General features: G+C 42.4%; 1 protein-coding gene across 25 annotated transcripts in view; it reads left to right on the top strand.

The window, feature by feature from the left end:
• The window catches only part of ZNF618 (zinc finger protein 618), a 325,372-nt gene that overhangs the window by 201,524 nt on the left and 109,799 nt on the right, over positions 1-14,049 (top strand). For 24 of the 25 annotated variants that reach the window (XM_043499111.1, XM_043499112.1, XM_038374100.2 and 21 more), the window contains exon 3: positions 11,005-11,261. In XM_043499111.1, coding sequence (XP_043355046.1) covers positions 11,005-11,261 — 257 coding nt within the window. Of the gene's footprint in view, positions 1-4,368; positions 4,491-11,004; positions 11,262-14,049 lie in introns of those variants that run through there. The other variant, XM_043499117.1, reaches the window with a different exon arrangement.

Consider the following 14,049-nt stretch of genomic DNA (forward strand, 5'->3'; position numbering starts at 1 on the left):
CTGAGCACTCTGCAAGCGTTTGGCTTCGGACCCCAATTTGTGGGTTTTCTCCGGGCGCTGTATGCCTCCGCTGAGTGTCTGGTCAGGTTCAACTGGACCCTGACCAAACTGGTCAGCTTCGGGCGAGGAGTACGGCAGGAGTGCCCCCTCTCAGGCCAGCTGTACGCTCTGGCGATGGAGCCCTTCCTCTGTGTCCTCCGTAGGAGGTTGACGGGGTTGGTGCTGCAGGAGCTGGAGCTGCAGCTGGTCTTGTCGGCATACGCTGATGACGTGCTCCTTGTGGTCCAGGACCCAGGCGACTTGGCACGGATGGAGGCTTGCCAGACCATCTATTTGGCAGCCTCCTCCGCATGGGTCAACAGGGTCAAGAGCTCTGTCCTGGTGGTCGGGGACGGCTGGCAGGAGAGCTCCCTCCCACCCACGCTTCAGGCCATCCGGTGGAGTGCGGGTCAGCTGCTCTATCTCGGCGTTTACCTTTCTGCCACGCATCCCTCTCTGCCAGAGAAGTGGCACGATTTAGAGGGCAGGGTGATAGAGCGGCTCTGAAAATGGACAGGACTACTCCGGTGCCTCTCCCTTCGAGGGAGGGCGCTGGTGCTTAATCAACTAGTCCTGTCCATGCCCTGGTACTGGCTCAACACCCTTGTCCTGGCCCTGGGTTTCCTGGCCAACCTCCGGACATCGATTCTGGAGTTCTTTTGGTCAGGACTGTGCTGGGATTGGAGGGTGAGGAGCCCTGGTGGGCCGGCCTATATTCCACCTTGGTCCCGAGGACTGCTGGGGATATCAGTTGGCAGCTCCTTCATGGAGCCGTGAGCACGGGTGTGTACTTGGCGTGGTTCACCCCTATCCCAGGCACCTGACCTTTTTGCGGTGTGAGGGAAACCCTGGCACACATATATTTGGAGTGTGCCAGGCTGCAGCCCCTATTCCAGCTCCTCATGAATATTTTATTACATTTTTGGTTGCACTTTTCCCCTCACCTTCTTATTTATGCACTCGCTATCCGTAGCCCCACAAAGTCATGGGATCTCCTGGTCAACCTCCTCCTGGCCCAAGCTAAAATGGCCATCTATAAAACCAGAGTGAGGAGGTTGGCCGATGGAGACTCCTGTGACTGTGGGGCCTATTTCCGATCCTCCGTCCATTCACATATCCGGGCAGAGTTCCTCTGGGCTCCCTTTACGCCTTTGAGGAGCAATGGGCACTGTCCGGGGTTCTCTGCTCGGTGTCCCCATCCGGTTCCTTTCGTTTGACCCTTTGACCATACTCCTGTCCTTGTTATTTCGCTTCGCCCACCCACTTCCCGGATCCCAATAGGATCACTCTCCTGTAGCCATCTGGCCCGAACCTGTCACGGTATATACTGTTTGTAAAGTCTGAAGAAAGTTTTCAATTCTATGGGAGAGTATACAGTTTCCTGTCATTTACAAGGGGCTTTACAATAAAAACCTACATTTAAAAAAAGAAGCCAAGGCTTTATAATTTTTGAAAGGACGGAGAGAAGACTGCTGGCATGTGCCACCCTCCCACATACACACTTTTTTGTGTGTTTTAGCTTTTATGTGAAGTAACATGACCCTTCAACAGAGCATGCACGCGGATTTCCTTATCAGACGTTTTACAAAACCTATGTAAATTTAGCAGCTAGGCTTATATCTGTTGCATTCTGAACCAGGAATAAAATTCCTTCTTCCTAAATAATTCCTTTACCATTTGTCTTTAAAAAATGGTAGACAGACCCTAATGAAAAACATATCTAACCTTTATGCCCATTTCCTTTATTCAGTTTACACAAAGGAATGTGTTTCTTCATAGACTGTTGTTCTTATTGGAAATTATTGCTATTGGTTAAGTTGTAGTAGAGGCCTCTTAAAGTTTCTAATGTTTTTGCAGGACAGATGATAATAATAAATTAGCAAAGCATAGAACAAACAAACACAGCACCACTTACTCTTCCGTCCCCTTCCCTACTTCCCAAAACAATTAAGCATATGTTGAAGCCAATTTGTTTCCTATTTTATAGATAAACTACTGTAAGCATACATTCAGATTAGTCACTCATACACAGTCATATTTATTTTTCAGGATTATTTTTTACCACACACACGTATGCACACACATGGCCTAACTTAAAGGAAATCTAAATTGGTTAATACACATGTATGAGACAAAATGTAGGCCTAGTTTAAACTATTTTATGAAAAACAAGTTATCTCTTTTTATTACTTTTTCCACACACTATGCCCTTTTTGTTAAGGTAGACTTGTAACTCTTGTAGAATTTAAAGTATGGAAGGTAAATTAATTTGATTAAACTTGGATTTAATAAATAGAATAAAAGCAGGAATGAGGTATTAGTGAAAACTATATTTTAGTATTTGAGAGGCAGTAGATACAGACAAAATGTTCTTAAATACAATGCATCTTAAATGTTTTATCAGTATATATCTTTCATTATTAACTTATTTAGCACATTCAACTAAATAAATTTTAAAAAAATTTAAAAATCATGAAACGGAGTAACACAGACTTTTAAAGGTAACTTGAAAAAATGGAGCATGAGGATAAGGACCTGGGGACTACAGTGGATGAGAAGCTGGATATGAGTCAGCAGAGTGCCCTCATTTCCAAGAAGGCCAATGGCATATTGGGCTGTATTAGTAGGAGCATTGCCAGCAGATCTAGGGAAGTGATTACTCTCCTCTATTCGGCGCTGGTGAGGCCACACCTGGAGTATTGTGTCCAGTTTTGGGCCCCCCACTACAGAAGGGATGTGGACAAATTGGAGAGAGTCCAGTGGAGGGCAACAAAAATGATTAGGGGTCTGGGGCATATGACTTATGAGGAGAGGCTGAGGGAACTGGGGTTACTTAGTCTGCAGAAGAGAAGAGTAAGGAGGGATTTGATAGCAACCTTCAATTACCTGAAGGGGGTTCCAAAGAGGATGGAGCTCGGCTGTTCTCAGTGGTGGCAGATGATAGAACAAGGAGCAATGGTCTCAAATTGCAGTGGGGGAGGTCTATGTTGGATATTCGGAAACACTATTTCACTAGGAGGATGATGAAGCACTGGAATGGGTTCCCTAGGGAGGGGGTGGAATTTCCATCCTTAGAGGTTTTTAATGTCCGGCTTGACAAATCCTTGGCTGGGATGATTTAGTTGGTGTTGGTCCTGCTTTGAGCAGGGGATTGGACTAGTTGACCTTCTGAGTTCTATTCTAACCCTAATATTCTATGATTCTATGACAACTAATCAAGAATTGACGCAAAACTGTTTAACTAAATAAATATTTCAGTCAGTCAGTTATCAATGTTCCCCTAAAATCCAGGTCTGCTCTCTTATCCCCAGGCCCTGGTATTCATATTACATTTTTTAAAAGTTTTGGATAGTTTCTTTTTTTAAAACTTAATTGGATGTGATTAAAAGGAGAATGTTTAGGAGAAGAATATGGAGAAGGTGGCAGCTTTAGATTAAAAATAAAGTCAGGAAAGGAGGAGGACGGGGTCAGAGCTGGGGTCTGTTTCTTCATATAACAGTGTCAGAGGCTACCTCCTTGTCTCTGACCTTCATGCCTTTTAAAATTGCATTTGTATTGTAAAAAATCTCAGCCTGTATTGCAACCTGAAATCTAAAACTTTCTTTGCAATTTACAAGTGATAAGCCTGTTAAGAGGCCTGTGTCCCATCTCTACACGCTGCCTTTAGAAAAGTTGTTGTTTGGTGGGTCTTTTAGTATAATTGGACAATTCATTTAGGCAAAATGTGAAAAACAAGCTAACACTACTAGTTAAAGGTTGGGACAGTATATATTTTAAACATTATAATGTAATTTTTATTTCATTAGACCTCTTCCTCTTCCAATATGCTGTTAGCCTTCTTGGCAACAAGGGCACACTGCTGACTCTGATGCAGCTTCTCGTCCACTGTAATCCCCAGGCCCTTTTCTGCAGAACTGCTGCTTAGCCATTCGATCCCCAGCCTGTCGCGTTGCATGGGATTCTTCCTTCCTAAGTGCAGGACTCTGCACTTGTTCTTGTTGAACCTCATCAGATTTCTTTTGGCCCAATCCTCCAATTTGTCTAGGTCACTCTGGACCCTTCCATGCTTTAGCATGGGCAAGCATTTGTCATACAGAAACTCTTGCCGACTTCATGAGGCATTATTTACCCCACTGTTTTGCAGGTCTTCCTCATTGCTTTTACAATGAACTATCAGAAAAAGTAAATAAATAACATTAACAAAATGTGGATTACATACTTGGCAATATTTTGTAGCAGCACCTGCAAAGCAACAATTAAATGTTTTGGTTTTGTTTGTCATTGCATTCAGGGGGCCCTAAAGAATTATTGTCTCTGTTTTTGTAACAGTAAAGCTGTAACCCTTGATACTTCACAGTGTTAACTACTACAGGGCTAGTAGAGGAGAGACCTGAGAAATTACTGAAAACAGAGGGGAAAGTGAAGATTACGGGGTGACTTGATTACAGTCTGTAAGTACCTCATGGGGAACATATATTTAATAATGAGATTTCTAGCAGAGAAAGTTTTAACACAAGCCAGTGGCTGGAAGTTGAAACTAGACAAATTCAGACTGGAAATAAAATGTAAATTTTTAAGTGAGAGTAATTAACCATGAGATCACTTTATCAAGGATTATGGTGGATTCTCCATCATTGACAATTTTTAAATCAAGACTTGATGTTTTTCTAAAAGCTCTGCTCTAGGGATGATTGTGGGGCAAGTGTCTGTCCTGTGTTATATAGGAGATCAGGCTAGATGATCACAATGGCTCCTTCTGGCCTTGGAATCTATGCACAGAGTTCCATAAGGAAAAGATGCCTTGCGTTCATCCTCAAATTCCAGTCTAAAGTGATTTCTAAATCACATAGCCATTTTTGACTGTGTGTGTGTGTGTGTGTGTGTGTGTGAGAGAGAGAGAGAGAGAAATATGTTCTTCATTCACCATGGAAATGCAGTCACATTTTGATTGGTCTTTAATGTTTAACAGTGTAAGCATCAACCATACCTCAGCCTAGAGTTTCCTGACCTGGTGGGAGCCACCTCAGAGAGTGAGAGGGTAATTTGTTTGCCACGATCAACCCGTCTCTCAGATGTCGTTCACATCAAGAGTGCCAAATATTATTAGAAATTGGACCAAGTCTGTCAACTCATGTAATAGGTGCTATCATAATATAAAATAATAGTTGAGGCTAACATGAGACCATCAGCTGGTAATTACTTTATCACTATGAAGAAGGCAGAGTTGAACCAGAGACCTTCAAGGAAAGTCCGTATCTCGCATTCCCCAAATCATCCAGTACCTATGTATTATATTCTTAACATAAATGGGTCATATAGACATGGAAGGCTATTTTTTTCTAAACATGTATTGATTGGAAATGAAGATGGTTACACAATCTGTGTGTGTGTGTGTGAGAGAGGGGGGATTGAATTTAAATAGATATGTGTAACTGTAGATTAGTGAGGTGTGGATTAAGCCAGAGTAAAATACAAGGACAGCTTGCCTCAGGCTATTTCTACATGTATGGCTCTATGTAGAGTGCAAGCACTGCAGGCCGCCGTGCCATGTGTATAAATAGCGGTGCAGGCTGTGTGGCCTGCTTAGGTGAGTAAAGTAAAGACACGCCAGAACCTCCCACACCTATGCTGTTGTTTTTAGCAGTGCAATGCTGTGAAAGGCTCCAGCAGTGGGGGAAAAGTTCTGACAGTGGGGAAGCAGTGGTGAAAGGGTATGGCAGCTCCCTGCTGCTGGAACCCTTCTGTACTGCCTCCCTCTTACCAGAGCCTTTCACTGCCATGTGAACGTAGCCTGCTTTTTGCTGTGTCTATACGTACCCTACACTGCAAGTGTGGACAAGGCCTACCATGTGAAATTGACTGATGGGTGGAAAATCACTTTAAGTGAGATATTAAATTATAGGAATGTGAATTTTTAAAAAACCTAAAAAGCAGTTATGAAAAAGTAGTTTATGTAAAACTTCTTGACTGAATTCTCTGTGTATATGAAATAGTACGTGGCAATAATATGTGACTGCTGTAGAGTCACAATAGAATGGAAACAAAACACACTGTTTCTCCAACTTAAAATATTTGTACATCAGTGAGTGTAGTTTCTTGCATTTAGGAGTCCTGTAGTCTGGTTGAATGGGCTTTTTTTACTGCAAAAATTAACTCTGACCAGTGCAGTAAAGAATTGAGAATTGTCAACTTTTTAAAGCTGTGAAAGTCAAGAGTATAGAAGCAGAAAGTGGTCAGAAGAAAAAAAATCTAACTAGTCAGTCCTCAGGATGCTGCCACAGATTAAGTAGTTGTTTTATGTAATGAGTAATGCATGCTAATCTTAAATAAATAAATAAATACCAACAGTGTATTGGTTGTGGCCAAAAGAGAACTGATTTGCTATTGCTTTATTTTAATCTAGATGCATCCCATGGTTTTTGCCCAGTTGTTGAGTTAGTAGAACAAATCCAATAAAAGTAGAAATGCTAAGGCCTGTTCCTCTTTTCTGTCTGAGATACGGAGGGATACATCCTGTGACCTGTGTTGTACCTGCAACGTTGTCCTTTCACTCACAACAAGAATTTGTTGAGTGTCTAGGAGATGAGATGGAATGAGTTGTTTGGCTTGAATATCAAATAGAGCATGTGGCCCATAACCAGACTATCATTCTGAATTTGATGCGGATCTGAAATAAGGTTTTGCAGGCCCAGTGCAGGATAATTTCTTGTGTGAGCATCAAGAGATGTATAGGAAGGGGGTTAGCTGTTTATTAAATCTATGGGAGGCTGATCTTTCTGTTAAGATGGAGCCCCTCGGTAGTTACAGAACTGATGCTTTAAATAAGGATATGTTAGTGTTTTGGGGATTAGGGGCAGCGGTAGTGGAATAATGTTGATTTTAGTTGAGGTTTGTAGGGTGCTCTTTCCCAGGTAAGGTCAGGCAAGAGCATGTCTGCCTGTTCTCTGGAAATTATCCTCTTAGTAGGGGTTGATAAAAAATGGCAATGCGCATGAAGAGCTAAGGTTCTGGGGTCGAAAAAGTTTTTCTGATTCAGGTATTCATAGATCAAGAGACTTTAAGGCCAGAAGGGACCAGTAGATCATCTTGGTCCCACCTTCTGTATATCACAGCCCATTAAATTTCACCCAGTTATCTGTGCATTGAGCCCAATAACTTGTATTAGACTAGAGCATCTTCGAGAAAGGCAGCAAGAGATGGAAAATCTGCCACTTCCCTTGGGTGTTTGTTCCAATGGTAAATCCCCTTCACTGTTAAAGCTTTGTGTCTAATTTGAATTTATCTGGTTTCAGCTCCTAGCCATAGATTCTTGTTCTGCCTTTCTTTGCTAGATTAAAGAGTCCTTTGGACCCCATGAAGGCACTCTCATACTTGTAATCAAGGCACCTCTCAGTCTTCGTTTTGATAAACTAAATGGATAAGAGTCTTCTTAAGTCTCTCACTGGAAGGCATTTTCTCCTGCCATCAAATAATTTATGTGGCTCTTCTCTGTACCCTCCAGTTTTTCAACATCCTCCTTAAAATGTGGACACCAGGACTGGACAGAGTATTCCAGTGTCAAGTCTCACCAATGCCATATACAGAGGTAAAATCTCTCCCCTAATTTTCCTCACTACTCTCCTGTTTATACATCCAAGGATCGCATTAACCCTTTTTGCCACAGCATTGCCCTGGGAGCAGATGTTGTCCGCTTTGACCCCTAAATCTTTTTCGGAGTTACTGTTCTCCAGGATAGTCCCCCATTCTGTAGGTGTCATGGGGACCACTCACTGCTCTAGCGCCTCCTCCTGGCAGCTCTGGGGATTAGCTCCTTCCAGGTGCTGCGCCCTCCTCTGGTAGTCTCTCCACCTGTTATTCTTTCTCACCCTATGGCCCCTCTCATTCCAGGAACTTTAGCTTCCTCTTTGTGACTTGGCCCTCCGGCCAGGTGACTGTGGTCCTCCTTCTCCGAGGTATCAAATTATTTTGGGGCATACACCTAGGCAGTCCACTTTCCACTTCGTGGTCTGTGGCACTTCCCCAGTAGCTGGTAAGGGAACCCAGTCCTGCCCTCTATTCCAACTTCCAGCTCAGGGGCCCTCTCCTCAGAAGTCAATGTCCACACTATCCTATGCCTTGCTGCTATTCTCCTGAGCTTTTCCTGCCTTTCTGGCTTTCCCCGTCTCTGGGTTTGTCAGCCCCCAACTCCCTCCTCCCAGGGAGTAACTGTAGGCTCCTTGCTTCCAACACACCTCCCTTCTCCCAGGGAATGACTGTAGCCTACTTCCCTGCAGCCCCCAGCTGCTCTCAGCTACTGGGCTTTATACGGGCCCCTCCTGTTCCCATCCTGCTGACCCTCATTTCATCAATCCCTGCTCCCTGGCTCCTCCTCCAGGTGCAGCCTGGATAGTCAATTCGCCCAGCTAGCCACCTTAACCCCTTCAGGTCTTGTGTGGGGTGGACACCCCACCATAGTAGGCATGGCCTATACTCCTTGTTCCTAGAAGGTATGACCTTTCATTTGGCTGTATTAAGATGCGTTTTTAATGGGTCCAGTTTACTAAGTGATCTAGACTGATCTATGTGACTTAGCACTCCAGTAATCTTTGTGTCATTCACAAACTTTATCAGCTGTGCTTTTATATTTACTTCAAAATAAGTGATGAAAAACTGAATAATGTCAGGCCTAGAATCAATCCCTGCGGAACCCCATTAGAAACATCCCCATTCGGTGATCATTCCCATTGGCATCTGCTTTTTGGGATCTGTGAGTTAGTCAAGTTCTTAATCCATTTAACATGTGCTTTATTGATATTGTATAGTGCTAATTTTTTAATCATAATGTGGTATGGTACTAGATCATGGCATACAGAAGTCCAAGTATATTACAGCTGCACAGTTGCCTTTATCAGCCAAACTTGTAATCTCATCAAAGAATGAAATTAATTTTGTTTGATAAGATCTATTTTCCATAAAACTATGTTGACTGGTATTAATTATATTTCTATCTGTTAATTCTTTATCAATTGAATCCCATATCAGCTTTTCCATTATTTTGCCTGGGATTGATGTTAGGTAACCAATCTATAGTTATCCAGGTCATCTGGTGTGCCCTTTTTGAACATTGGCACAGCATTAACACTCTTCAGTCTTCTGGAATTTCCCTGGTAGTAAAAAATGTATTAAAAATGAGCATCAGTGGGCCAGAGATCTCTTTACCAATTCTTTTAGGACTACGTATTTTATAACTTTTAATTTAGCTTGATAGCTACCTATTTCCCCTTTTTTCCATTGGTTATGTGTTACTTTTTTATTTCTGATTGCTGCCTTCACTTTGCCACTGAACTAGGATAGGCTTTTAGCCAAAGTTGTCCTCTTTCCTGATTGTGAAATCAGGGCTTTGGGGATGTCTAATAAATTCTTATTAAAGAACTCCTTATTTTCTTTGACATTTTTCTGTGTAAATTCATCTTATCAGTTATAAAAGCTCTGAATGATTTTCAAGAAAGTTTGGGTAGATATCGGAAAGCGTGCCTCTATCGAGGGGCTCAGGAATAATTTCCCTTTCTGTTTGGAGGCTACTAATTATACATTTCATTTTTTAATGAGAATGAGGGGGTGAGAATGTATAATGTCTGGCAGCCCCCTTGTGACTGATGCATTTGAAAGAGAAACTCCATATCTGTGTAGGAGGACGTGCAGTAATTGTGACAGAAGATTGTTCTCATTGTTCATTTACTCCTCTTCTTTCCATCCCCTCACTACCATCCCCTGTGCAATTTTTCTTTCAATTCTAGCAGCGATACCCTGATCAGTTGCCTCCTTTGGGCTGCACCACATACTATCTTTTCACATGATATTATAAAATAGTATATGATTAGTTTTACAATATATTTATTAGTACTTTTGTGATGTCTTCATTTAAACATCCAAAGCAATGGGGTTTCCTCCTCTACCACTATTTCATGGTCTAATAGATCTCTGCAGTAGCATATCTTAACCTAATATTCATCCTAAGTTTTCTGTTACTTAATTTCATCCATTACTCCTAGTTATAATAGCACATTAAACTCTGTTTGGCAATTCTTCTGTCTCCTTTGTGTTTCCATTGTCTAAATACTGTACAGACCCTTAGCATGTCTGCTACTCCATAGCCTTTGGTCAGCTAAGCTACTGTGTATATATATTTAGCTCCTTTTAGTCTGTCCTTATACATTGATCCTGCAATCTTCCACATTATATTTGTTCATCTTTGAATTTCCTCCAGTTTGTTTATATCCAATGCTGGTGACAAGGTGCCCAAGATGGGACATATGAGTGGATTCAAGACAGTCAAATAAAGGGACTGCGTTCTGATGATTCCTCTATCTGTGAAGCCCGAAACTGCTCGTTTTCTTTTGCTGCCATATCACATTACCAGAGTAGAATGAATTTGCAGCCAATTATCAGCTGTAGATTTCTGTCAGATTTTTGTTTTCCGGGTTTCTCCCTTCTAATAAGTATCTGTGCTTTTAAAAAGACTAGTATCGGGGTAGCTGTGTTAGTCTGTATCCACAAAAACAACAAGGAGTCCGGTGGCATCTTAAAGATTTACTTGGGCGTAAGCTTTCTTGGGTAAAAAACCAGTTCTTCAGATGCGTGGAGTGAAAATTACAGATGCAGGCATTATATACTGACACATGAAGAGTTTTTAAAAAGACTGTTTTCCTGCAAGATGGTAGCTTTGTTTTTCCAAGGTGGAATCTCATTTTCTTTCATAAGTCTGTTTGTTGATGCTATTTAAGGTTATTTTCATTACTAATAAATAGTTTTATTACTTTTGTAAGTGCTTAAAATTTTATCACTCATTTATCATAGACACATACAAACATACACAGTAATCTTAAATAAACTGTAGTAAACAGAAGTATCTTTATTTTGGTGACAGTAACTAAAAGTTGAGCTAGAAAATAAGAATTCTTATTTTTTCCTCTTCCCCGCACCCAGGGAGCACTTGAAGAGGAGTCCGAAGAGCCCGAAAGCAGAGGGCTCTGATTCTGTGACATCTCAGTCCTCGCCGAGTGAAGAGCCCGGAACGATGACAGAGGTGAAGGTGAAAACAGAGATACCAGATGACTATATTCAAGAGGTGATCTGGCAGGATGACACCAAAGATTCCAAGAAAAACATAAAGGATGGTCCAGGAGATGTGCCAGCAGAAATATGTGTGGTGATTGGAGGTGTCCGCAACCAGCAGACACTTGGTAAGCTACTGGCTAACAGGTCTGTTGGTGATTGGTTCCTGGTTTCCCAGTATGAGTCTTGTGAAGTGTGGAGAGAGCAGAGAACCTCTGGAAAGGAGGTTCCTGAAAGCTCAGCTCTACCCAGTAGCACTAAGATGAACTTTTAAAGCTGAATCTACGTCCAGGCACAAGATTATTCAATCTCTCTCTCTTGATTATTATTGTTTATTTGTATTACAGACATGCCTAAAGACCCAAGCAAGAGCAGGGTCTCTTTGAGTTAGGTACCATATACACACACACTCTCTCTCTCTCTCCCCTGAAGGATTTACAATCTAAATAGACAAGAGAAAGGAAGGAAGAATTATTGTCCTCGCTTTACAGATGGGGCCCTGAGGTTGAGAGAGATTAAATGACTTGTGCAGCAGCACACAAGACGGTGGCAAAGCCAGGAATTGAACCCAGATCTCTAAAATGGAGCTGGTCAGAAAATAGCGGGTGGAATCCCTGGAGAAAATTTTGACAGAACTGAAAGATTTCCTTTTTTTGTAGAAATATTATCAAAAACACCAAACCCCACAATACTTTGGCTGGAAACTGGAAAATTTGGATTTCAGCTGAAATGTTTTGTTTTCGGCAGTTGTGAGCTGACAACATTGGCCAAAAAGTGCCGAATGCTGAAATATTTTTGGTTTTCTGACCCCAAAAAATTGAATTGAATTTTTTGAGGGACACAAACACTTTCCATGAAAAGTTTAATTGAGATAAAAACCAAATTTTCAGTTAGAAAAGTTTTGGAAAATTTTTAGCCACCTCCTGAGGCAAGTGCCTTGAACCACAAGACCATCCTTCGTCTTTCTCCTTATAAGTATTCCAGAGAGAGGGCATTTCTGCAAACTACTGAAAGAGGGACACAGCTGCTTTCAACAGTGACTCCTCTGCCAAAGTGAGCTGTAGCTCACGAAAGCTTATGCTCAAATAAATGTATTAGTCTCTGAGGTGCCACAAGTACTCCTTTTTTTTTTTTTTTTTTTTTTTTTTTTTTTTTTTAATAAATGGAAAGGCTTCTTCCAGCAGTTTAACAAGGCTGAGCTCCAAGAACAGTTGCTGAAACAAGAATAAGTCTCATGTGACAGGAAGAGGAAGGAGTTAGACCATGGGGAAAGCAGTTTATTAGCTTTAGGGACTGGGAAGGAAACTAGTATGAGTTGCCTTGAGTTACCATAGTTTAATTGCAGTTAGTATTAATGTTTCATCTGCCCCAATGGTTTATTTCTGATTTTAGGCTCATGATCATAACCCTAGCTGTTGCAGAGAGAACCCCTAGAATTTGTCATTAGCCAGGGGCTGGTGTAGGGTGTTGGCAAATACCATGTAAGAGGATCAGAAAAATCCATCTACTCCCCAGCTAGAACAGCTGTTACAAAAGGCACTTCTCTCCTCTCCTTTCAGGTTGGAAGTAGCAGCAGCCCATGAGACCTAACTGGTGCCTGGCTGCTGACCTTCCACAGCCTAAAAAGGGAAAACTGCTGTTTCAATAGGGGAAAGAAAGGGTGAAGAGAAACACTGCAGGCCTGTTTGATCCCATAATTAGATCTACCTTAAACTGGATATAATTTGGTGGAAAATATATTCAGAATTGTAAGGGGCAGAGAGACCCCACAATTCCCTGCTCCCTGCCGGTGAAGAGGAACACCAAGTGGGATGGACCACTGACAGGGCTGGAGCTCCACAGGGCTGTCCTGGAAGGAGAACCGGTGATCAGGTGTCCCAAGGGACCTCTGTCACAGCAGGTACCAGTGCTTTGGCAATGCCCCTCCCGCACCTCCCCAAAGGGGCTGTGACTCCAGAAGCCATAGGTCTGTAGAGTATCCTCCAAAGAACTGTGCATGAGCTCCCCCTGCTGGCTTCATGTCAGCGGGCAGCTCACAAATACTGTTCCCGCAGAGCTGTGGTTCCTAGATAACCCTGACAATTAGGGTGACCAGATGTCCCGATTTTATAGGGACAGTCCTGATATTTGGGGCTTTTTCTTATATAGGCATCTGTTACCACCCATCCCCTGTTCTAATTTTTCACACTTTCTATCTAGTCACCCTACTGACAATACTAGTGTAGAAATTGAGAAATCAACAGAAGGCAGCCATGTTGGCATCTGCTGAACTTGGAAATGCATCAGAATGCCATGTCCACCAAGGGCAGGACAACCCTCAGGGATGATGCATGTTGACGGTAGCGGGAGGTTATGTTGTGGGAGGGGAAAGAGATGCTATTATCAGGTTTGAAGCAATAAGGAGTGAACTAAAAAAATGAATGTGGGAAATTCTCGTAGCCAGCTGTGCCCCTTTAAATTAATTGTGCATCATATTTTTTTTATTTTATACCCTAGTTGCTAGTTTTCTTTAAAGCCAGCTGGATCCTGAGGCCATTGGCTGTTAGCAGCTGATTCCATTGTGCAGAGTCCTGTGAGTGTATCCATTCATCGGGCCCCTGTTTGTTTGGGAGGAGGCACGCAGGCTGGCTCTGAATAACTTTTCTGTTTGGCCACCAAGTACTGCAGTCTGAGTGAACTGATGTGCCCAAATAACCGTTTCTTGTGGTTTTTCAAACTGGTTCCCAGTCAGTGCTTGTTCCCCCACTCACCTTTACTGCCCTACAAAAAACACAAATCAGCAGTATTGCCATAGCTGCAAACATTATCTGGGCAACTTGGGCAATTGTTGCCTCGCAGGTGGCATTTTGCTGCTGTTCTTCGTTTGGGGTTAGCAAGCTTGGACAGCTTTGTAAGGTAAGGCTGCTTGCTGTCTGC

This window comes from Dermochelys coriacea, chromosome 16 (assembly GCF_009764565.3).
Source record: "Dermochelys coriacea isolate rDerCor1 chromosome 16, rDerCor1.pri.v4, whole genome shotgun sequence".
Lineage (NCBI taxonomy): Eukaryota > Metazoa > Chordata > Testudines > Dermochelyidae > Dermochelys > Dermochelys coriacea.